This window comes from Micropterus salmoides, unplaced genomic scaffold (genome assembly GCF_014851395.1).
Source record: "Micropterus salmoides isolate LMB-PRFRI ecotype aquatic unplaced genomic scaffold, ASM1485139v1 Ms_hic_scaffold_1, whole genome shotgun sequence".
In the NCBI taxonomy this organism is placed as follows: domain Eukaryota; kingdom Metazoa; phylum Chordata; class Actinopteri; order Centrarchiformes; family Centrarchidae; genus Micropterus; species Micropterus salmoides.
This window is the reverse complement of record NW_024040040.1, coordinates 10744004-10770014: the sequence shown is the minus strand read 5'-3', so window position 1 is coordinate 10770014 and position 26011 is coordinate 10744004. Positions and strand designations below refer to the sequence as shown.

Below are 26011 nucleotides of genomic sequence, written 5' to 3'. Positions count from 1 at the left end.
AAAGGTTCTTACCATAACAATGCCAACTGGACAAACGCTTTGACTTATTTTACCCTAATTCTCTCTACCCTAATTCTACGTTCCCATGCTTAAAATTCTCACAATTAAAAGAGGGGTCATTGATGAGGTGGAGAAAAAAAAGTGCTGAAGTAAACAGTTTGTGAGATGGTATAATTTAATTTCCATATCAAAAGCATAATGTGTATTTGAGTGTTTCCAGTGAGTGTTGGGCTGCTTTAGTATTTCCTTTGATGTGGACACATTTGTGTTCAAACAAACACATTATCAGCTCCTCCAGAAGGACTAGACAGAGACTGCTCAGCACACACACCCCTCACCCGGCACATCTTTCTGCCTCTCTACTGCTTTAAAAAGGATTGTCAGATCAGTATATTGACTCTACTTTTCTCTCACTAGGAGTACCAGATCGATATTATCTTCGCCCAGACCTGGGTGGACACCCGTCTGCAGTATAACAGCAGCAGCATGAAGATCCTAACCCTCAACAGGTATACTATATTTAGTGAGGATGTACTGTAAATATACAGCTTTATTTCAAATTGCCCAATATGTCAGCTTTGAGGCTATAGCATGGATACCTATCTATTAATAAAACAGTATAAATATTTTTTTTAAATTAACTGTAACTCCATGACACTGCTGTGAGTCTTTCTTTCCACTATTGTGTTTCAACATTTTCATACTGTGAATATCTCATTTGAGAACAATATTCTTCCCTCTCTCGGGAAGAGGCCTGTAATTAATGGAACAAATTGATTGATGTGCTTTGTTTTCCTCGTGTCGCCCGGGTATTTTATTATCCTCTTATTGGGAAGTGGAGCTGCTTCATGCATTTCAGAGAAATCTGAAGGAGTTCAACAGCAATCATTTCTTACCTTCTGCCCCCTTCTCTCTCTCTCGCTCGCTGTGTCTCTTCTCTTTGTCTGCCTCTTATTCAACCAGCAATATGGTCGGCTTGATCTGGCTGCCCGACACCATCTTTAGGAATTCCAAGAACGCAGACTCTCACTGGATAACGACGCCCAATCAGCTGCTCAGGATCTTCAACAATGGAAAAATACTTTATACACTGAGGTAAAAACCTTCAGAGAAACTGAAAAAACACAGTAGAGTACGATGAAAAGAAACTAAAGACTTGTGTAGAGATCCAACAAAGCTGCATACACAATGAATCAATGGCAGGGAGCTCTATTAGCACCTAACTAAGGGTTTATCTTGTTATTTCACTTTATAGCTTGTTGTCTTCTTGGCAGTAACTGAAAGCATACATTCCAAATTTGGGCACAAGGAAGGGAGCCTGAGTCCTGCAAGCAACAATGTACAAACTCATTAATAAGCAATTATTGGTGCATTTTGCAGATGAATTCAAGCGGCAGTCAGCTTCATAGCATGTCTGTTACAGTGGTTTCTGATAATGTGTCATTTTCACATATTTTTTGTTTTTGAGCTGTACACATAATCACATATTTTAGCTGGCATATGATGTTAATACGGGTGTGTAAAACACGTTTTTTTTCCCTGCTCAAAAATCATTGTAGATATAGTCCAAAATTATGATTTTTGTACTTTTTAGTACAAAAATCATTCTGTGTGTGTCCCTGGGCGGTGTTTCCTTGGTGGAGGGATACATCCTGTTACTGTAGCTGCAAAACACCAGTAGTAAACCTGCACCTCATGTTACCTTTGGCTGAGGTTTTTGCACAGGACATAACAAAGAGCCAGAGCTGGACTCAAACCAGGGGCGCTGAGGTTATGCTTGATGCACACTCAAGGATTTTCAAATCTTAACCAATTTTAAAAACGTGTATTACCACAGAACTAACTATAAGTGTATATTTTAAACACACACACACACACACACACACACCAGACTATTTGGTCAAGATGCAGGACCACACACTTGGCGTTTATACAAAACGATTTCAGAGTGGCGATTGTGGGGACTTCAACGTGACTGTGACTTCAGACATAAACAAACACGAAGGCTGACTGTCGTTGTCAGCTGGTTGCACTTGTGTGTGCTATGTTTTGGACAGAAAAACAAATGAATAGAGAATAAAACTGTGGATGAAGTGATGAACCCGTCTTAGAAGATGCAATCAGCATAGTTTAAAGATTTTATGGCAAAGCAAATGCACGTTGGTGACACTTCCCTGTCAGCTCGCTCTCATTGGCTGTTGCGGTATTGGAGGCTCCCTGATTTCGAATCTTAAAAAATTGGGGGTGCTTCCGATCCAGGCACAAGATTATGTCAATACATCCCTCACACTATAGAATCATTTGGACTGATAATCGGTAATCGGCAATTGTCGGGAGGGGCGAATCAGACCCAAAATCGGCCCAATAATCCTCTAGTGTGCCAGCATTAGGTTGTATGCCTCCTAACCACTCTGCCGTCAAGAAAATTCTAACTACTCATGTTCTGGTGGCTTATTTTAGCTTCTACTTACAATTCATTTTATATTTTTTCCCCTGCATTTCAGTATTGAAATTTGAATGTCTTTTTTTGTATCTTTGCTCCAAAGCCTTCCTTCACCTCCAGCACAGAAGGATAAAAACTTCTCTTACAACATGTCATGTCTTTCTCATCCTTTTGCTGTTCTTTCTGTCAGCAGTAAAGAAATAATACACAGGGAGGGAGGGTGGGTTGGCAGTGTGCGTGGGTCTGTGGGTGCGTGCGTGTGTTTGTGCGCGCCTGCGCGTGTGTAGCCTTATGACAAAATCACCCTCACAGTGTCTGAGTTTACAAAAAAAAACAAACAAATAACCTCAGGATTCGAGTGGACAGGTTCTTTATAAATTTGAGTGACATCTGGGTTTATGAACCCTCAAGCTCTGACATGAGCTTTTTCTGTCTTGAGGATCCAATTTTACCTGTGAATCCAGGATTTCAAACTAGACCTTGGTCAAATAGCAAACACCACCATGAGTGTTTGTTTTCAAGCCCTTGGAGGACTGGATGTACAGTTCCTGCATCAGGAGTAAAGCCATAAAGAGTCGAATCAATCCAATGAGATGAAAAGATCCTCCTCCGACACTTTAGCATTCATTGTATTTGCTATTACTGCCTTCGATTAGTTCTCTGTTGTGACGCCTCTCATTGTGTGCAAATAGTCAGAAGGGAGCGGTGCGGCTCGATGGACAGCCAGCTTTAACATATTCTCTCAAGAAATTCCTCTTCTCATCCCCTAAACTTTCCACAAAATGTTTGGCTTTTAATAGCTACTTTCACTTCTGCTAATGCGTGAAGTTGAAAATGATTGTTTCATTAAAAGGATATTAAGTCTTAAAGAGGCGTATGTTTGGGGGCGTATTTGCATTGACTGATAACATCTTACACTCACATCTCATCGCAGTATTCTTTTGCCATTTGCTCAAGCTCACCTCAGCTCGACGCTCTTGCCCAAATTTATCTTCCTGGCTGCCGACAGAGGTAGAGGTGAGCATGTATGCAAATTGGCAATGTACATCATAGGCACTTTGTTCGCCTACAAACAAGATGAGTGAGGAAACACTCTTCCTGCTACGAATGAGGCTCTTCTTTTGTGCTCTAAGTCAGTCAGCTAATGAGAAACTGTACCGGGGACAAAGACGCAACAACACAGAACAAGTGAAAGAAATGTCCATTTTCATGACAGTTTTATTTTTACAGCTTTTATCATATCCCGTGAAAATTAATTTTAGGATGATATATTGAAGTAACACGCAGAGAATACCAAGTTCGATTCAAGTTTATATTTTGCATGTAAAACTAATCCCCTGTGTCTTTGTGATCACTGTTGCTTTCCCAAAACATCTGGCATATTGACTTGTCCAGTCATCATAGCTAAGTACTCCTGTTTTCAGAAGCTTGCATGCCTTCGGGCCCCGACCTATAAGTTAATGCCGTCTTCAGCAAAAACATGTCTGATGCTGATGCTTAAACAGTTCTGCCATTTTGAGGGATTTCACACATCAACTGAGCAACCGAGTGTGATCCTGCGCCATCTGGTTTGAAGCCAGCGCTTCATATACTGTAGCTTAAAAAGAGTGCATTATGTGATATAAGGAATAATGAATACCGTGCATTCAGCACCACGTGCTTCATAGGACGACCCGAAGGATTTATGGTACCTTGAATGTCTTTGTGTAAGTTTTTCTCTCCCTCCACCTCTCTCTCCCCCCCCCCCTTCTCCAGGATGACCATCAACGCAGAATGCCAGCTGCAGCTTCATAATTTCCCAATGGACGAACACTCCTGTCCTCTCGTCTTCTCCAGCTGTGAATATTGGCAATAGCATGCACACACACACACAGACTAATGTGCATATATTCATGCATAGTGATGCCTATACATGTATTACCTGGTAAAGTCAAGTCTACAGCATTTCAAAGGTTGTTAGGGGGCCCTAAATTGAAGTATCCCAGTTTCAGTGGGAATCATTGATTAGGAGATTGGGTATCAACTACATATATAGGGGGAGCCATGATTTGCATAAAGTACCGTTATATGAGGCATGATGCTGGAGCTTTAAATATTGGTTGCAGACACTTGCTGCTCTCTTGTCTTGTGCTGTGGTGCTTAACTGAGAGCTCCACTAGTTGTAACTTTTAACACGTCTTTTTAATTTGTGTTTCTGTCTCTTTCCATCAATAGTCTCTCAACCTCCATGTGTGGCTGATAAAACAGTGCGGCAGATTTACACCTGCATTTCCCACGACATTAAAATTCAGATGCAATTGAATTTAATGATCAGTCTGTGATAAATAAATCAGTTGCAGCAGCGGCTGTTTTGCATACATTCCCTTTCTCTCCTCCCATATTTTGAACAGGAACGCCTTAAAATACATAGCGCATGAGCCTATGCCTAACTATTTTCAGCTGTAACGCTTTTCTTCCATTTTACTCGAGCACAACTTTGCTTTGGTCCTTTAGGAAATAAGTATAGTATGGCTATAGTATATGGTTTGGCTGTTAAGCCCATTAGCAGGGCTGCAGCTCCAACACATTCTCATCTCAGGAAGTTAAATACCGATGCTTTGAGAAAGCGTGACAAAGTGTCGGTATTTGACGCAAAAGGTACCCTTCAGTGTCCTATGAGATTCCTTTTTAATATGTGATGTATATGCAGTTTGGTTAGGTATAGGCCACGAAAAAGTACTTGGTAAGGTTTAGGAAAAGATAATGGTTTTGAATAGGTTCAGGCACCAAAACTACTTGGTAGGTTTAGGAAAATATTGTGTTTTGGGTTGCAATAAGTACGTTACGTAACTATGTGACGGCAGATGGGTAACATTGGTGTTAAAAGCCCAGGGCGTCTCATGCAGACACTGAAGGATACCTTGTGTGGCAAATACCGATGCTTTGTCACGCTTTCTCAAAGCGTCGGTATTTGGCCAAGAAATCGACAGAAGGTAACATTGAAATATTAATTTACTTGTAGTTCTCGTAAATGATACATTTAATTAAATCTTAAGTTTAAGTTAAATTACAAATAATTGAACAGTAGGTTATCAGCACCTGAATCTTTTCTGGGAATCTGTTGTGTCAACATCTTCTGTGGTAGAAGGAAAAGAAGGGTTCAGATTATAGTTCTGCCTCCACACGGCTCATCACACTCAGATGAGAGATCATGGAGAGGATGAACTTAATGCAATGAGCCACTAATGACTCTAATGATGAGAGCTTAGAGTAATGGCCACACAGACGGTTTAGTTAAAATGGTTTTTTGGTAAGTAAGTAAAAGGTGTCCACAGGAGACAGTTCCAAAGTTTGGGGACCATAACTTCAAAGGCACAGTCTCCTATACTTTTGCGTCTGGAGCAAGAAACAGGCAACAAACCCTGATCAGTGGACCTGCTGGTGACATAAAGTAGGGCAGCAGTGAGCAGGTGCCTGACCATGCATAGCTTTGTAAGTGATCACAAGAATCTTGACCTGGATTCTGAATCTGAACAGGAGTCAGGGTGATAAATGTAATAACAACGTAAATAATAGCAATATTGCTATGCTGAAAAAACAAAACAAACACTTCCCACACTGGTCTGGAATCAGGTGTTACTTTTGACCAGGCACTATGTTCAGACTGAAAATTCAACAGATAAAGAAATGGAACCAAAGACGAGGCAGGCACATGCATAAATGAGTTTTATCAACATTAGCATTCCGTCACGGACGTGTAGTCACATAAAATAGGAAATTCTGTCATATTTTGATGGTTTAACTGTTCTACTGTCTAAAAGAAAGTTTACATGAAGGGTTAAGAAAGTCTTAAGTCTAAAATATGTCATCAGAGTACCAAAATTGGCAGCATATCCCAGGAGATACAAATATATAAAAATAAAAATAGATTATTCAAGCTTTTATGTGCTGGAAAATAATGACTACATTGTATCAGCTATCCCTATGTTCTTGCACATTTAAGGGGTTGGAGGAATGAATGGCATGATGACTGCATTAGCACTGCCAATGGCTTTATGCTGGTATGAAATGAGAGTCCTCAAAGCGTTTACTGTTCCATTAACCAGTGCCTTATTAAGTTACCCACCACCTAAAAAGCACTAAAATCACATTGGAGTTTGTAGGCCATTTGTAGGTCATTCTGTTGGACCAGACATCTTCCACTGCTGGATATGATTTAATTTGGGTAATAATCATTACCTGATGTGACTACAGATGGCATTATTCGTCTCAGGCCATTATTAAACCTCCTCTCCACATTGAGTTCGGATAATCAATTAACTACTTACGAGTAAATACACAATTTGTTCATAGTGTGATGGGACGAGAGGTCATAGCACTGTGCGTTGTGAAAGAGCTATTGACCCCAAATGTGCTTCCATCATATATCTGCTCTCAGTGAAATGATTTGCAGTAATAACTTTTTTTTGACACTTCTTGACCACCAGAATTTTAAGATCAGAGCAAGATCCCTTGATAATTAAGGAACAACGGATATTCAAGTAAACTAAAAGCAACTTTAAGAGGTTTAATTACCTCTCAGAGCGGGACACAAGCTTCTTGATAAAAATAACAAAAACTTTCATAACATCTGCCCGTTTAAAAACGTCCACAGCATTTTACTTTGTATATATGAACATGTCATATCTCTGGAGACAGCAGCACAGACATCCATATCTGCACATATGAGTCAACTCTTTTGGAAAATGTAAAGCTGCTCTCCAGATTTCCATACGACCCTGATGAGCTATTCATCCATTTAGAAGCTCTAAAGAAACTCTTTCCATCACGCTTCGTTTTACAACATAGCCTACAATCGACACATTCTGTGGCAGATGGTTTGGTTTCGCTGTAGGAGGAGGAGAGAGGGAGACAATGCAGACCAGAGGTGACTTGTAGTCCTTTCTCAGTCAGGGTACATCAGGATGACATCTGATAATGAAGCCGCATTTGGTGCTCACTTTTTTCCAGCGTCCAAACACATAATCCTTTCTCATACACTGGAACATCCACTGTTATCAACCTCTCTTGCCACTCAAGGCGTGTGTCTGTTAATGTATTATGATACTGTAGCAGCTTAATGTACAAGGCTTTTAAAATGTTCCATCTCTTCATCATGAAGCAAATTAGAAGCCTCCCCATTATGGCTGCAATCAATTTCATTTATTGAGATAGAACACTATAAACATGATAAAAGGCATTGATGGCCTCACTAATCTTACTTATTCATTAGGAATCTTTTTTGATAGCAGACATATTCGTGACAGAGGAGCTTGTAAGCTGCTGTATCTTTCTTTACAGTTTTTTCACTGCATAATATGTAAAAACAAAATAACATTTCTGAGAACTAGTGAGGGGTGATATCTGGCTGAGTGCTGACATTAATTACTGAGGTTGGACCCAAACGTAGGACACTACAAAACGAATATTCAATTAATTTATTAAAATCAAACAGAAAAATTGGCTTACATGTGCAGTTGTGTGCAGAAGTCCAGTAATAGGTAAATCCACAATAGTTGCTGAAGTTCCACCGAGGCGGAAAAAAACAGCAAAAGTCCAAACACAGGGAAGAATCCAAAACTAAACTGAGGTCCAAACGTCAGGGGACCACTCAGTAACACAGAATTAATTACAAAACATACATGAGCAGGGAGGGAGTGAACAGGTGAAACACATCAGCTAATCAATGGGGAGACGCAATCAGGAAACAAAGTGGGACAATGAACACCAGACACAGGCAACTTAAGAGTAAACCATTAAGTAAAACTCACATAAAACACCAAATCAACAGAACAAAACAGAGAACATGGAACTAACGAATGAGAACACAAAGACAGGGAGGGATAAATAATAAACTAAAACACACAGAGGAAGAACTTGAGCTAGAATAATACTGGAAAACACTTTACATCAATACCAAAACACAAGAAAAAACCTATAACCACAACATGAGATCAGTATAAAAGCCATGAAAAGCCTTGACTATGATTACAAGCACTTTGGACTCATGCAGTTACCCACCTCACAGGCCTAGCCGCAATCTCTTTCTAAATAACTACCCATGTGGTGCTATTTTGTATGATATATGCATTTTTACTGCACATACCATCACATATGAACAATAGTATTTGTGTCAGATAAATGCTGGCTATCATTGCAGGCCAGCAGGTTATTGGCTGTGTGGAAGAAACTGCAAAAATATTTTTAAGTTTTTAGAATTAAAGTTAGATTTAGATGCACACTGATATTAGCAGCTTGAAAAGTAGTAATAGCTTAATGTGACGCTAACAAGAGTCAATGAAGTTAAGGTAGACTTGAATGTAAATTGTTATGTAATGATGTCACAGCTACGTTATCAAACAACATCTAGCACCTTTTCAAGTTGGCTTCAACTACTGTGCACTAGATGTCTAGATATCACTAGAGGTCTATCATTTTAGCAGACCTGATACTACTTTTTGCTACCTACTATCAAACACAAAATGGCTCAGTTATACCAGTTGCAAAGTGATCCCTTCAAAGTAAAAAAAATGCAGAATGCACCAAATATCAGTGCTGTTGAAACAGGTGAGTCATACATTTAAAAATGTAATCAGCAGTTCAAAAAAGATCAGGACCTCCATCAGGACCGCCACAGTTGTTGCATTATTTGAAACGCCACTGCAGGGGTTTTTGAATGGTCAATCACAAGAAGTTGTCACTCAAATATTTGTGTTCTTCACAGCTTTGTTATTTTCATTTTGAAAACCTCAGCTAAAAATGGACTTTTGTTAAACTTTTTGGGTTTCAGTGCAGAAAGCATGCTGAATGCTTACAGTTTAAACATATTCCCAAAGCCGTTGACGCTGGAAATAAACTGTTAGTGACCTTCTACACAGGTTTGGCTGTTGAAAAGAGTCGCTAGGATAGGTGGGAAAAAATTGTGCTTAGAGTCAGCTGTTTTTTTCCCCCTCACTTTATGATAAGTTATCTTTACTAAAAACACTGTACAAACACTTTCGGACAAGGGGAACAACTCTACATTTTAACAGAAGTCCTCTTACATATATACATACACACATACGTACATATACCCACATGCATACTGTAGATAAGCATGGTTGCCATACTTAAGACAATGAAATGAGCTGTAGAGAGTTTGGAAAACCACATAAAACTATTCAAATTAGGATTATCCAGATATGGTAAATTGTTATCAAGAAAAAAAGAGACAATTTCACTTGTTATCCTACATTAGTGCCGCGGGGTGTGAATCTTTGGTTCCGACTGACATTGTCGATTCTGGTAATTTGATTGGTGCAATGTATTTGTGAGCAGACTGTGTAATATTGCTTCAATTCTAACGCCCACACAGGCAGTGAACCAGCTGGGTGGCAACACTGTTGGCCGACGTAGCCATTTCTTAGACGCATCTATGATTGATGATCAATGTTCATAATATGAAAAATATGCTTACACAAAAAGTGAGGAAATTTCAGTTTCACTTTAAATCCCACAAGTCTCTACTGACATTATATTGTTTCCACTGGCAGATGTCCTCACCGGACTTAGATTACAGCAATATGGCAGAAACTGACATCCCTTGACGTCTTTGCTTGGAGGGTAGACAGGGAGAATATCAGAGCCAAGGCCACAGAAGAGTGTAATGTCTAACACTGTGTGAGAACATGCTGCTTCGGGGGGATTTTAAATGCATAAAATGTGACAAACATTTTGTAGCTATGAAGATACACCGGTAACACAATGGTAATACTGTTTGCAGTTAAGATAATTGTGCATACACACCAACAGAAATATGATGGCAATAATGTTTGCCATCTATATTAGTGCTTGAAAAAACACCTCTATTGCATCATGGTGATTGCTCTTCTTGGTTATAGACGGCTATCCTCTAAATGAGACTATTTACATAATTAGTTTGGTTTCCACTACAGGGCACAACAAGGCTTTCCACTCGCTCATTATTGCTGCCACTCATTTTAAAAATTGCTTCAACTTGTTAAATGAGCTCAGCTTCATTATTACACAGAGACATTGGTGATGTATTAGCTTTCACAGAAATTCCACATTTTGTGCTTGTGTTTAACTGCTGCACCCAGCGAGGAACTGCATGTGAAATCCTGCAGTCACGCCCAGGATCAGTACACTACCAAGTGGCTTTCAAGCAGGTCATTCTCCTCGGCTCCTCCATGGAAAAGTGCTTTCACTCGTCACTGAAGTCTAACAATAGGCTTGTCACAGAAGTATATGGAAGATGCAAACACTATAATCGTACACTTGAAAAAATATCCATTTATATAAAAACAACATCAAGCCGTTTCATGAAGTTTTTCTTTAAAGTAGCCTTTCCTTTTCCCACCCATGATCACAGTATCTTGCAATAAAGCAGACTAATATAATATGATTGAAGAGGATCCTTAAGACCAATTGAATTGTAGCCTGCTTGTAGAAACAGGTGGAATTATTCCACTGAAATTAAGATTTTAAGACAAAATAAGACATTGAATTACATGAGAGAGTGGGTATTCGTTCACCAGTGGATTCCAAGCAAACAAGTTAACAGTAAGTGCTCACTCGGTCTGCAGTCCACTGAATTGCCAATGAAAACTCACTGCACAAATTTGTATAAATCATGCACAAATCAGTATTAAATCATGCATAGAATAAAAACTGCATTGCTGTGTTAATCGTTCCTGTATTCTTTGCCTTAAACTGCATTCTGTCTCTCTCTCTTTCACACACTCTCTGTGTGATTTCTAGATGGCTACCCCCGAGATGAGATTGTGTACAAGTGGAAGCGAAACTCAGTGGAGACGTCGGACCAGAAATACTGGAGGCTTTACCAGTTTGATTTCATGGGGCTCAGAAACACCACAGATGTGCTCTCGACAACAGCAGGTAAGAATGGCGTCAACAAGAGGTCGAGGAAAGGTCACAACTCTGGCAGTTGAGTCAAAAAAAGCATGCTGAGCGGTTGAATTTCAAAGCGTTGTGACTTATGAATTTTTTTCCACTTCCACACTACCCTCCGTAGAGGTCAAAGGTCAGTTTCGGCTGCAGACTAGCAGCTGGAACTGGCAGGAGTCTTGCATGCTGGGTTCAAAATAAAACTCTCTGCCCCAAGGTTTGCACAGGTTCACATTAGAGCCATGCCCATAAATGTAATCATATAACTATAAGCTCAAAGCTCATAAGTATTCCCCTCGGGTGTAAGGGCAAATAGGTTTTTCCACTGACATTAATCACCAAGATTAAAGATTAAAAAGAAAGTTTAATTATTCACTCATTTTCCTTCTTCCAGTGCTTTCAGTGCAGTTCTTATGCCTTGTCTTCTTTGATTATTTAATTTAAGTTTCTTGTTTGGGAGGCAGTGTTATAATGTTGCTCCAACAGGTGCCAGTAATTATACCGACAACTGGCATGGGGTGGACAAGTTGCTAATACATTTTTAATGCTTTCACGTGACCCTCGAAGACAAAGACAGATTTTAATGGCTCAATAAGTTAATCATCATAAATGAGGGAGATAGAGAAAGAGCATGACGCAGCAATTGTTAACCCCTCTTAACCTTGTTTATGAGTTGCATATTCGTACCATACAGTCTTTTGTCTGTGGAGAGACATGCTCAGATCTGCATAATGTGACCTCATTCAGATTTCTAAGAGTTGAACCTCCGTTCATGAATATTCAAGGGACAGGAGTACTTGGGATGATTAGGAGAGGGATAACAAGGAGTGGCATCAAATTATTAAGGCGCTCAGTGGAAATTAGTTGTACAGCTTCATTTTGCAAAATGTGAAAGCATGGGCGTGTTTGTTCCAGCACTCAAATGTGACATAGCTAAAATCAAATATATTATTCTTTGTAACTAACAGCATGAACAAATTCTGTTGTCTGTTTAACTGCATCACCCGTTGGGAATACTGATCAGGCATCCTGTTTAAATCTAAAGAGAAACTGCCATTGTATCTTTGTTCCTGATCATACAAAAAAAGCTGACTGATGAGCACACTCATCCAGAGACACATTGATGGCCTTATAAATTAAATGTTTTCCTGGACTCCCGCTGCATCGTCAAAACACAGCCAAACTAATTTTCTGCTGAGATGCTCAAAGGCAACGGCAAACCTACACATCTACCTCATGCTGTTCAAGAAAATTAGCCGTTTTCTCATTTATTACCCCTTTCTTTTTCCTGTTTCACTTGCCGGAGCTCCATCTCCACACGCATGATGATTAGATCCCAAGCTAAAAATACCTATCATTAATTTACATCATGACAAACTTCGAAAGTGCTGTGTTTCTGTTTCTCTTCCTTTCTCTCTCTCTCTCTCTCTCTCCTATTTCCCTCTCTGTATGTGTCTCCCTCTCTCCTCTTTTTATCCTTCATCCCTTATAAACACATGAGGTATGGGGCTGTTTTAATGAGGACAGAGTGGACAGATCCCAGGCCACAGCGCCACTGGGGACCCCGCCGCAAATCCGCCGTCGTTATCAATTCAGCGGAGTCCTCTTCAAAAGGCCCCAATGCGAAATCCCAAACACTTCACTGCTTTGTTCTACCATCCCATCGCAAATTCCCCAAAAGCTTCCATTATGCCTTTTTCTGCAGTTACGTTGCATAAATGCTGATGCTCGTCCTATTTTCTCCCTTCACATGTCCACCCTGGAAATGAAGAATCTGTAGCAAAATTGCATTTCCATGCCTTGTTCTCTGATTGGATCACAGATCACAATACTGATATTCCATTTGATGTTCCTTCTCTACTCAATGAATGAAATCCTACTTCCTTTCACTGCAGTCAATAACCTGCTGACCACAGATCACATGAAACTGATGAAAGTATTACTGCATGCAGACATGACCAGGTATGCAGTTAACTAAAAAGAAATGCATCAATTCACCATTCAATTAACCTCACCCTAGAGCAGCTATTATCCAATCATAGTTTAGCATTTATAACTAGACAGCATGCCTGTCTAGCTTTGGATTTCTTCAGAAGTTGAAGCGGTGCACATGGGGCTCTAATAACTACTAAGCATTTAAAGAGTTTGAAGGCTTTTAAGCCTTTCCAGAACCAAACACACAAGAGCAAAATTGTAAGGAAGGGAATTAAACATTGTGTTTATCTGCTCAAGGCAATTGTAAGCATGTTGGGTTAACTAGCTTACCTACAGTAGTAACAGAGTGTTACTTCCAAGGCCAAGTAGCATCCTAGGTTATGTTAAAAAAAAAAACTTTTCTTGGCTTACACAAAAACTGTGTAATAAAATTTGTATAGAAGCAGATGCTATCAGAGTATTAGCTTATGTTAGCGGCTGTAGCATTACATTTACCAAACATATAGGTAAATCCTCAGTCTTATATTTCGCCTTGCCATACTTACTGTGCATTCATGTGGTGTCGGAATTATTGGAAAGATTATTCGTTCAAAATTCACGTGAATGCCCCCTGAAGTTCAGAAAGTCTGAGAAAATTTTGGTACACAAGTTGTTGACGTCATACATAGAAACATGGCGGACAACATGGTTGATGGTTAGAAAGGTATGATGAATGGTGCGAAATCACGTATTTCATATACATTTTTTCCTACCATGTCATTTGTAATATGATATTAGGTTATAATGGTTAGTTTGCTGTGCATGTAGAGTGACCTAGATTTATTATGAAAGTTATTTATTTGCAGTATTTGCAGTACAAACAAATAGGTCGATTATCAGCAGCATCACCTCGGTCACCTACAACATTGCCAAACACATTTCTACCATCTTAGCTCCCTTGGTGGGTAACACGCCACACCACATCCAAAACATTGATTTTGTAAACAAAGTTCAAGGACTGAAACTGGACCCAGATGAAACCATGGTGTCCTATGATGTGACCTCTTTGTTCACCTGCATCCCCACCATGGAGGCAGTAGAATCCGTAAGGAAATGGCTACTAAAAGACAACACCCTGGACAACAGAACCAGCCTCACCCTGACCAGATCTGTAAATGACTCTACCTCTGTCTAAACCACCTATTTCCAGTACAACTGAGGATTCTACAGACAAAAGCATGGCTGTGCAATGGGCTCAGCAGTGTCACCCATTGTGGCAAACATCTACATGGAAGAAGTGGAGGGAAAAGCCCTCAACTCCTTCAGAGGAACAGCACAGAGCCACTGGTACAGGTATGTGGATGACACTTGGGTCAAAATTAAAAGTGTAAGCCTTCACCGAACACATCAACTCCATGGACAGTAACATCAAGTTCACAAGAGCAGATGTCCACAACAACAGTTTAGCTTTCCTGGACTGTGCTGTACACATTGAAGAGGACAGGAGCCTGCAAATTGGGGTTTACAGGAAACCCACACACAACTTACCAATTCTTACTTTTTGATTCCCACCACCCACTGGAACACAAGCTATGAGTCATCAGAACCCTGCACACAGAGCAGACCACATAACAACAAGTGCAGAAGCCAGACAGAAGGAACAGAACCACCCTAAGAGGGCACTTACAGCCTGTGGATACCCTAAATGGACCTTTGAGAAAAAAGCCACAAAATCCAGGAAGAAGACCAACACTACCGGGGATGAGGAGAAGAAGGTCAAACGCAACAACATTGTGATTCCATACGTGTCTGGAGTATCAGAGAAACTCAGGAGGATTTTCGTCAAACCCAAGAACACGAACCATGACGACTGTCGTTACAACAGTCAGGAGCACTAAGGAACCAGCGGTATCAACGATCCTAGCTAACGATCCCACAGAGGTTAAATAGCTGAGTTTCCCTACCAGTCAGTCAGAACTGAAGAAGTCTCTTGGATGAGGGACGAAACACCTTCTATTTTTTTCTTCAACCAAGTCCAGGTGCCCTTGACCCCAACTTCATTGGATCATTACAACCTGTACACGCAAACAAAGACATGCACAAAACCTTGTACTGACACATTGTTGGGGTTTTTTCTGTATCTGCGTTCACATAGGAGTAGTGTGAAAAAATAGGTTGAGGGGTAGAGGTCGTGGTCATTTCTGTGAGATCAGGTTGCAAGGTTTATGTGCTATGGTGAGTGCCATGCGAGTGATGGCTGTGTTTAATTATCGATGTCTGAAATGTTGGGGGTTGGAAGACCAATTATTTAGGAGATAGAGTGTGTAATAGAGGATAACTTGCTCTTGTTGGAGAAAGATGAAGAAGGAAGCAGCAACAACATTTTAGCTGAATTGCCATGAGCTCATTAATAAAACAGTTTTCCCAAGAAAAATCTTTGCAACTTCCAAACAGAAAGTAGACCTGACTGTATGGCATGACAGAGTCTGTCGACAAGTGTAGAGCGGGCAACTCGGACTAATAAGTATTCTGCAGGGGCGTGTAAACAGAGGGGTTGTTACTCTCCAAACAGAATGTAAACAGAGGGGTTGTTTGCTATGATGCACGGTATGAGCACAGAAGTCACCACGCTGCTGTGTGTATGCACACAGCCACAGATAGTCCATCTGAGATTGTTCATTTTTTTCAGCCCCCATACAGTAATTAATGCAAGCGAAACAGTATAATACTGGTATAATACTGCAACATTTGCAAAATAAAACTGTGCATAATGATGCTTATCTTCTGTGCATTAAATTGTCAAAGGAAACATTCTGTCAGCAGAAGAGTGGATGTGAACTATGTCTATCTTGGTCTGCTTCTGTCTTGCATTTAGAGGGAGAAGGAGAAGAATCATTCAAGCTCCAATTAATTGTTATTTTATTTACCCCTATTGGTATATAAATTAAGTTGTTTTTTTATCTCACCACTATGTTCCAATTCTAACACGCTTTGGATTGCTTTAGAAGCACACACACTTTATCTACATAAATGGGTACATAAAACTGGACAGTTTTATTTTGTTAAGTAGCAAAGTACTCTGATTTGATTCTGTGCTACTGTGTTGTGATTAAGATTTCCTTTGTTGTTACATTGCTTTGGAGATTATTAACCAGGTAATTTGCATTAGTCTTATACAGTACAGTCAACTAATATGTGATTACATGGTTTCTGCCTTAATGGGCCATATTTATACAATTCCTTTCTTTAGAGCATTTCTGTATGGATTTACAAGGATTTACAGAATTGACTCTATATGAATAAAAAGTAATTAAACGCACCACACATCTTATCTCAGCTTTCCACATCCACTCACTACATCGTTATTCCCCAATTTGCTCACCTGTCACCTGATTCTTCCAAACCCTTGCCACTGGGCAGCAAAAAAATTAAGAAAAATTATTCTGGCATTTTGGTGAATGACCATGAGCAGCAGACATTTTGGTGCCCTATGCGAGACATCCACTCTGGGTGATTGTTTCACTCTAATATTTCATAATTATTATCAGAACTCAATTATAATCAACATCAACAAATAGTCTTTCAATTAGCACCTTTACATGCACTCTCAGTCTCACCCTGGTTTCAATCATGTTCAGGATATGATTTTAACATCATGCAGGTTCCTGATTGTCCATGACTCATGTACTGAGGCGCAGTTATCATCAATGTCAGGCTTTCACTTGTGGATGACCTGACCATATTAAATAATTCAGATTTTTTCTAAATTATACAAACTTAGCCTACTGTGCATTATCGATTTCACATACCTCAATGTGGCAATCTTGAACATGAGCACCTTGGGAAATTTGTGTTTATATTTTAAATTCAGTGTTTAGATCTTTTGTTCAACTAATTAACTAATGCTTGAGTCAAAAAGTTTTGAAATCCTTGTAGTAGACGACTTCAGCCTGCAGCCAAGAACTGACTGCAGTGGCAGCAGCTTATTCCTTCAGGGAAATTGCGGCCATCAAAATTACGTCTACAAAAAGTGCTTCTTTTTGCCACCGACTGACTCCAGACTTTTGTTTTTTAACAGGAATCAGAAGTCTCGCTCTAGAACAATTCTCACTCTGTAATCTTGCGAGTTGTTACAGGAAACGCCGAAGAACTGCTAGCAAGACATGTGTTTCTCCAATGCAACAAACCCCTCTCTCCAACTTTGACTCACGTTTCCACGGGCATCTTCCTGCAACAACAATCTTGCGAGATTTCAGAGCGAGAATTGTCTTTGAGCTACTTCCGTTTCCTGTTAAAAACAAAGGGTGTCACCGAGAGTCACTCATAGTGATCCTATGTACATCCGCCGAAATACGTGAAAATAGGGCCTAGATATATCCTTTAATACCAAAATGATCCTTTAAGTTGAGGATGCACCAACATTCTTAGTACTCCGGTTATGATCATGTTATAATATGATGTTAATATAGAACACAAGTAAGCTGGTTATGCATTTCACTGCATATGTGACTCGCATGATGAGCAAAATAAGCAGTAGCCTGCAGTTTCAATGAATAAAATGACGAGTGTCTTCTCCCAATAGAGTGTCCCTCTACAGAGTCTACCTGCAGACTGCTCTCAGCATCAGGTGCTGAGTGTAGTGTCAGAGGTGGGTTTATTTAACAATAAAAGGCTGCATTGTGTGAGTTTGACAGAGTTTTAAAAATAGAAAGAGGGCCTGAAATTAATTAATATTACTAATAAAATCTTCTTTTTTGGCAGCCCTCCAGCTGGTGGCACATGATGGCCCTAAATCAACAACAAAAAACTGGAGGAACTGTGCAGATAACCATTACATGTACTGCACTGATACACATTTGCAATTGTGTAAGTGATAAACACTGTGACAATGACGCTGGTGCACCTGGCGATTAAAATTATTTCAATTCTATGTAGAGCATGAAGTGAGATTCGGCATCTGAGCAGAGGGCAAAGGTCTTCCTCTGCATATGTTTTATTCAAACCGGCTTCCTTTTCATGGAAATGTCTGAGTGGCAGCAGATTATCAAAAGACATTCTTCAGTAATATTTAAAGTAATGCTTGTCGGATGCGTAGAACTTTGTCAAGGTTACAGAACAATGGCTTTTGTTCGCCAAGTGTTGTAGCTCAGTATCTCCCTGCTGCTGTCAATTAACGCTCGCAATAACAAGCATCCTACTGTAGTCGGACCATTAAAGAGGCAGCCGAATACATTCTGTCACTCTCCTCGTGTTTCTTCCCCTCACACCGACAGTGCCATTGTACAGTTGCTCAAGTTAGAGAGAAGTTTCTTCCTCTGTAGTCTGGGCTCCATTAAGGTTTCTCTCCCCTTTTTTCTCTCTTACTGTCCTCTGCTCTCTTTAAATCTTATTCACCTCATTTCTTTTCCAGCTATCTCCTCTCTTTCCTGTCTCCTTGTCTTTGTCCCCTCTGTCTGCCTGCCTGCCTTCCCGTTTGATCCAGATTATCTCACTTTAAGCAATTATAGACCTAATTTCAAACTATCAGAGGAGGAACTGAACACTTTTCTGATGCCTTGTATGACCAATAATAACAACTTTGACACATTTCAGTGGAGTTTATCGGCTCTTTGGTGAACAGAAACGGTCTTAGTTAAAGATACTTAAGAAGTTTGATCTTAGTACAGCGTTAGACACTTCTGACAATCTCATTAGAAAACTGGACAGACGTCTCTCTGAAATGGTTTCAGTTAAACTCTAACAGAAAATGGTTCTTTGTGTGTGGGATATTCTCCAGGGGTCATTCCCCGGCTGGGTGCTACACCTAGATTCTCTTCCCAAACATAATACACAGATCTATCCTCTCATAAAATCTACTGATCTGCTTCTCTGATAAAATGCAGGATAATGGTTCTGGCCTCTGTTTTGATGACCAAGTTAAAAGCACGGCACAATGTAGCCTCCAGCTACATAGCAGACCTTTTAATTACTCGTGAGCCAGTGTGCTGCTTCAGATCCTCAGGGATGGTGGTCTGTAGTTTATGGGTTGATGTCTAATGTCTAAGTGTAACTTACAAAATAGCAGCCTGACCTTGAAGTATGATGTAACTTAATACAACAGACTCTGCAGTCACACAAGCAGCCCTGTGAGCTAAATGCTAATGTCAGCATGGTAACATGCTCACTGTGACAATGTTAATGTGGTGATGTTTAGCAGCTACAATATTGACCATGTTCATCATCTTAGTTTAGTGTGTTAGCATGGTCATATTTGCTGAATAAATAATAATAAAATAGAGTTTGTCTATGTAGCACTCATCAGAACCAGAGATTATGTTCTTTAAATGGAAAAAAGATGAAGAAAATTAAAAACAAAATTAGCACTTAACACAGCTGAGGCTGATGGGAGTGTCATCCATTTTGCAGACCTGATAATGGCGGTGCTAAATGCTAGTTAGTGACGTTAAAGGATATTCATTCATCCTGAAGGAAATCTGAATGTACAAAGCAAGGTTATTATAGTTTGCATTTTACATTTCTTTTTATTTTGTTTTTATTTTGTTTTCAATTTCAGTTTACTTTACGGATTTGGCTTGTTCAGTTTAGTTTTTAATTTTTGAAAATGCTTAGTTTCAGTTTAGTTTTTATTAGTATTAGTATACTAAGTATACTATTATACTATAGTCTCAACTGTAGTATAATAATATACTATAGTAGAATAGGGCTGTGAATGCTGGGATAAAATTAATGGCAATCCGTCCAGTAGTTGTTGAGATACTTCAGACTGGACCAAAGTGCTGAATCAACAGATCGGCATCCCAGGAGCAATGATGCTGTATTTATTATACGGTTATCTCTTTATTGCAGTTTTTATACTCCATTTTCTCTCTCTCTCTCTCAACAGGTGACTATGTGTTGATGACAGTGTACTTTGACCTCAGCAGAAGGATGGGATACTTCACCATCCAGACCTACATCCCCTGTATCCTGACTGTGGTCCTCTCCTGGGTCTCCTTCTGGATCAAGAGCGATGCCACGCCTGCAAGGACGGCCCTAGGTACACAACTGCCAGTGTGACTGCATGGGCAACTGTGGGGAACATTACTTCCTTTCATAAAGACCTGTATAACTTAAACCTCCTTGGGAGCAGTAATTTGTTGCAGTATGATTTTTCATTATATTGCTTTTTGTTAACACCCACCAAATATGCAGATAATTCCTTTCTTGCCTTTGAATGATCAGCATGGGAATAGTGATGTCCAGTGTTTTGACATCTATTTGCTTTAATTGAAGTGATGGGACTTTCACCAGATAATATACTGCTCCCTGCCACTGCTCATTCAGGCTGTAGCTGTGTGAGTCTAATATGAGGGAAATGAATCAGGAGTTTGTGGCAGGATTTAGACCTTTTTTGATCATTCCTGTTCAATCTGACATTTGGACAGCTTGACAGCAAAAGCAATAATCTCTTTTTTTGATTGGTAACTGCAATATCATTACTCAGTCTTTGTTGCTGTAGTTATTACCGGCAAAAGCAATCATGTTACTGGAACATTTGCACATCGCTCAACATTGTTGTTGAGTTAGAGAAGACAACAAATGAAGAACAAGATATCTTTTAACTCTGTGTGTGCGCTTGTGTTATTCTTTATCAGCCATTCACAAATGCATGTTTCACAGTACTTAAGCTGTGCATACAGCCATCTTTGAAATGTATGTCCCATCAGTGTTGTTTGATTCTTTATCATCCTTTATTGTGGTGTTAATCTTACTTTTTTTGCATGTGTTGACCATTATTTTGAATTGTTTTCCTCCCCCACTGCATGCCTACCATTAAGTTAATTTGCTTCCCTGTGGATGATGATATTGTGCTGATGGTCGGTATTTAAGGTGGAATTCAAGGTAAGTGTCTGACAAGTTCATGTCCATAATGATTTGTATAGAGTGAATATATATACTGCATTTATCCAATATGCAAATTAAAATATTACCTTAGGCAGACTATCCAGTTTGCAACTAATGATTTAATATTGTTCAAACACTGTTTATACCCACAGAACCTTATTTTACATTTCAGTGGATATTGCAGAATTAAAAAAAAATAATTGTCTGGATTTAGGGAGAATAAGCTAAAAATCCAACCTGAATATATCACTTCCTGTAAACATCATATCACTTTAATAAATACTTAAGTATTATATATTCAATAGAATATGTTCAATACTTCAGGGGTATTAAAGGATATTAAAAGGATTTTTAAAGATTAAACTGTTATGGGAATAATATTGAAGATGAAAAGGGGCTGAAGCCAAAAAATACCACCTTGGTTCATCATCACTGAGCTGACTGATATTAACTCTAAACACAAAGTACAGCAGAGGCTGATGTCACGGATGTCATCCGTTTTGCAGGAATTTGGTCATAAATCAAAAGAAAAATTTGGATCCAATGATGCTGCTAGATGAAAAGTGACATGAATATCTGTACCAAGTTTTATGGCAATTCATCCATCCACCAAACTGAATAACCAACAGACTGGCACTACCATCCCTTGAGCCATACCTCTACCTAAAAATAGATTCAAACAGCAGTAAAACAAAAGCTTGCAAACATGACAAAAGATTATAATAACACACATTTCTCACAAAAGCAGCCTGACCTCTGTCTAATTGCTAATTTTCTTTTCTGATAACCTCCACAACAATAAATGATACCTTCATGTTCCATGGCTAAGCCTCCCACTACGCCATTTGATCATTTGCTATAATCCTAATTACGGTTAATGACTAATCATTCCATAGCATAGGTTTATTTATTTGATAGAATGTAATGGCAATAAATTTAACTGTTGTTTTCAGCCATAATGCCAACACAGAAAACAGGGATTTGGGGCCCAGATGCTGACACTTAGAGACAGAGGGATATTTAGTGAGGGTTTTACTGAAGAAACAGGTGCAACTTACAGATGAGGTTGGCAGTGGACAAACAATAATCCACACAGGCAGGAAAAATTAGTGGAGGTGAGGACAGTCCAAAAAACAAAACATGATGAAACCAAAGACGAACAGCAGAATAACCATGAATCCAAAAAGACAGAGAAAGTCCAAAATACTGTGAAGGCACAAGGAATACTGGTGGGACACGAGACACGAGGTAGCCACACTGAACATGCAAGGAATGAAAAGAACAGCCCAAGTAAACACACCAGGAAGGATGAACCGAATGGCAAGCAGGTGAAACACATCAGACAATCACACAGGGACAGGAAGTGCAGGTAGACAAGACAAGAGACAGAACACTACAAAATAACACAGGAAGGCAAGCACAGACGCGTGATGACAAAACAAATGTACAGCTGACAAAACCAAACATAACCACAGCCAAAGGACAGCAACACAGAGACAGAGTGTGACAAACACAAGAGGGAGGGCATAAACAAGGATAAAACAGGACCAAACAACATAAAAAAAACCCAAACCATAACGGTAAAGACTGATTTATGTCCATTAATTCAGCATTTTAACAACTTAACCATTGTAGATGCACTGCCAACCTGCATGATATATTGTTTTAGTGTGTTCAGCAGCATCCTGCTCTCACTGATTTCCTTTCTCGTTTTGTTCTATAAAGATTCAGCAGAATACATGTTATATGTCAACAGGTCAGGTCAATGCAGGACTACCATTTTTGGGAGTGGTTCCTTATTCGCTCCCTGAGGTTGCGAAGTAAGAACGTAAATTGGAGTACAAATTAAAACTCCCCCCAGGTTTCACAAACAGACAAAACCTCACATGTAGCCCAGGAAGGCCCTGAATAATTGAGTGGTACTGTTAACTCCACCACAGCAGCTCTCTGGCACTTTGGCATTACTTGTTGAATGAGGTTAGACTCTAACTCTTTAACCTCCACCACCCAAACTTTCTCACTTGACCCAAGAACTCCTCCCACGCTGACTTCGCCAACCTCTGGCCCCCCTTCACCCCCGATGTCACTTGCATCGAGGCAGCACACACACCTCTGAAGTACTTTAATTCCACTCAGTCCCTCCTGCTCTTCATTAGCCTGCCAGTCAGCCAATATCACAGAAGGTCATCTGGAATGGCTCTGTAGTAATAAAGAAGTCATATTGGAGTTCTGTCCGTCCCTATTCGTTACCAAGTCCAGAGAAAAAACTTCCCTGATAGTTGCACAATAAAGTCGTCTCATGTTGTATCGAAATTCAATAATAAGCTAGTGTTATTAGTCACATGTGCGCTGGGTCAAATGGAGCCTTTCCTTTTGTGCTGGTAATGAAAGCTGATTGCAATAAGAGATACTACACTTGTTACTACACAGTTAGGCTGATGAAAGTTGACACGGTGACAGCTGAACATCAAAACAGTGGGAAGCCATTGAGATCAAGAGAGACAACAACACAGTTTATTTTCAGAATGTGCTCAGAAATGTGTTTGTAGAAGCTGCAGATATGTGCTGAAATACTATGGCTTTTTTGCTTTTTACCAAAAGCTGATTCATGTGATTTTTTTTCCCAGCTACCAAAAGTCTCATAGCTAAATAAAGATATACTGGAGAGGTTTTACTTCATATTAATTTTTTCTAGGCCGTGCCCACTCTATTTTTTACCAGTGCAGGAAAAATGTACGGTCACTGCATCGCAGTCATAGCTACAGCTGTTCCTTTCAGCATTTACCTCAATACTCTCTTAATGTGTATGTGCCCGTCTGTCTCTCCATCATTCACTCAACCCGTCTGTCTGCCTGACGTAGAAAACTACCCAAGGCAGTCAAGGCTCACAGTGCGTGGGTGGTGGTATGATACATGACCAAAGGCAGTGAAAGGCTTGTGATCTCCCTTAGACAACAGGTTGCAAGCTGTCTCATTCCTGATAAACATCCACATTCAGCTCAACAACAGAAAGTCATTTAGCCTTTCTTCCCTAGTACATCGCCCCTGTGTTCAGGTTAGCCTGAGACGTGTTCCCGAGGCTAAGAGGAAAGGAGAGATAAGAGGCAGAAAAGCTGGGCGCAAGAGAGGAACAAAACAAGAGTGTAGAGCAAAGTGAAGGCCTCTGGCACCTAATGGCAGTGAGAAATGTCACAAGGAGGGAGAAGGATCAAGCGCACCACAGAGAGGTTGAAGCCCAAGAAAAAGGCAGGTGATGCCCCAACCCCACTCCTCAAGGCAGTGTGCCTTGACAAGCTGCTAACATGTTCCAGGTGGTTTTTCCAAAGAGCTGTCACTCACCTGCTATTCCTTCAGAGGCAGGGCGTTTGGATAGCAGCAGGCGGGAAGTAAAAGAGCTGAGATCAGGTTGATTCCCATTAGACCTCAATCTCTGCAGCTCAGATGGATCTTGGCAGAGATAGGGGGCGGTTGTTGATGGGATATTACACCCATCCCAAGGCACAAGTTGAGAATGTACAGCTCAAGAGGGTAAAAGAGAACTGTGGCACTGGAGTTAATTGAACAGGGCAGTAACATCCATCATCATGCCACACAGAGTTGTCCAGGGTGAAACAGAATTTCACAGTGTCACAGAAGTTCATGTAAAGGATAATTTAAGTATTTTAAAAGTGGGCCTCATTTTCACATATTGTTGAAATGATTAGTAGGTACAAAAAGTTTTGGAATCCGTGCAGTAGATGGCTTCGGCCGGCAGCTGTGAACCGACGTATTCCTTCAAGGCATTTGCGGCCGTCAAAATCACATCCACAAAAAGTGCTTCTTTTTGCAACTAGGAGGTTTAGACTGTTATATCAGGAGTCTGACAACATCGTGGAAAGGATCCCTACGAGTGACTCCCCATGACACCCAGAAACAGAAGTCTCGCTCAAGGACAATTCTCCCTCTGAAATCTCTTGACAGGCTAGCTGCTGCAAGAGAACATATTTTCCCCAAAATCTAGTAATGCTGGTATTTTTGGTATCATGTGCCCGTGTTTTGAGATGTCCATCTGTGAGATTTCTGCCATCACCCAGCATCCCTAGTTCTGCTCTTGAAATAATCAGAAATGACCATCTCAACAGCAACATAGGGGAACTCCACCGATTTTACACATCAAAGTCTGTTGACAGGTACTACTACATATGTTAAAAAATCACACAAAGCCTTTCGCGGTTCCAGAGGGAGCTACGTCAGCACAAGGGATGTCACTTGATGTGATGTCACTTCAGCATAGATTCAGTCTGAAGACTACATGTTAGAAATCAAATGAAATCTAGGGGTGTTGAATTAGAAAGAAGTGAGCAGATCTCTGTAGCTCACTTCTCACCTCTGCTTAATGTTAGTGGCTCTGAACCTATCCAACCTCCCCAACCTCCTCCCTAAGCTGACTCTTTGGCTCTAATTTGAACAAAATACATAAAACACCCTGTTTGATTTGTATGTAGTCATTTTAAATGTTGGGCCACGGCTAAGAGCAAGCAGTGGCAACAAAAGAAGCTTATTTCTCATGATATGGGTGTGGTAGGGGGAAAAAGGAGATAGCATTTAAAAACCCAAGGTTTCCCTGCGAGAGCTGTCATTCTCACAAATGCTTGTCAAAAGTGTCAGCTTGGATATAAGAGCTGACAAGGTTCCTCGTGAGAACTCTACCAAGGAGGGAGGGAGTTAAAGATAGGTGGTAGTACAGAGACATCAGTCCCTCAGACTGCACTGTGAAGAGATCTGGGGATCTAAATCGGATGCTCTGCTCACCACAGAGAGAAACTCGTTATATGTTCGGCTTTGTTTCTGTCTCTGAGCTGTTTC

General features: G+C 40.1%; 1 protein-coding gene across 1 annotated transcript in view; it reads left to right on the top strand.

Annotated features, from left to right (window-relative positions):
* The first annotated feature begins 272 nt into the window (after nt 1-272).
* The window catches only part of LOC119902128 (gamma-aminobutyric acid receptor subunit gamma-3-like), a 41634-nt gene continuing 15895 nt past the window's right edge, over nt 273-26011 (top strand). Inside the window, exons 1-5 of the mRNA XM_038718076.1 lie at nt 273-509; nt 964-1095; nt 4199-4281; nt 11222-11359; nt 20166-20318. Coding sequence (XP_038574004.1) covers nt 487-509; nt 964-1095; nt 4199-4281; nt 11222-11359; nt 20166-20318 — 529 coding nt within the window. The 5' untranslated portion in view covers nt 273-486. The remainder of the gene's footprint in view (nt 510-963; nt 1096-4198; nt 4282-11221; nt 11360-20165; nt 20319-26011) is intronic.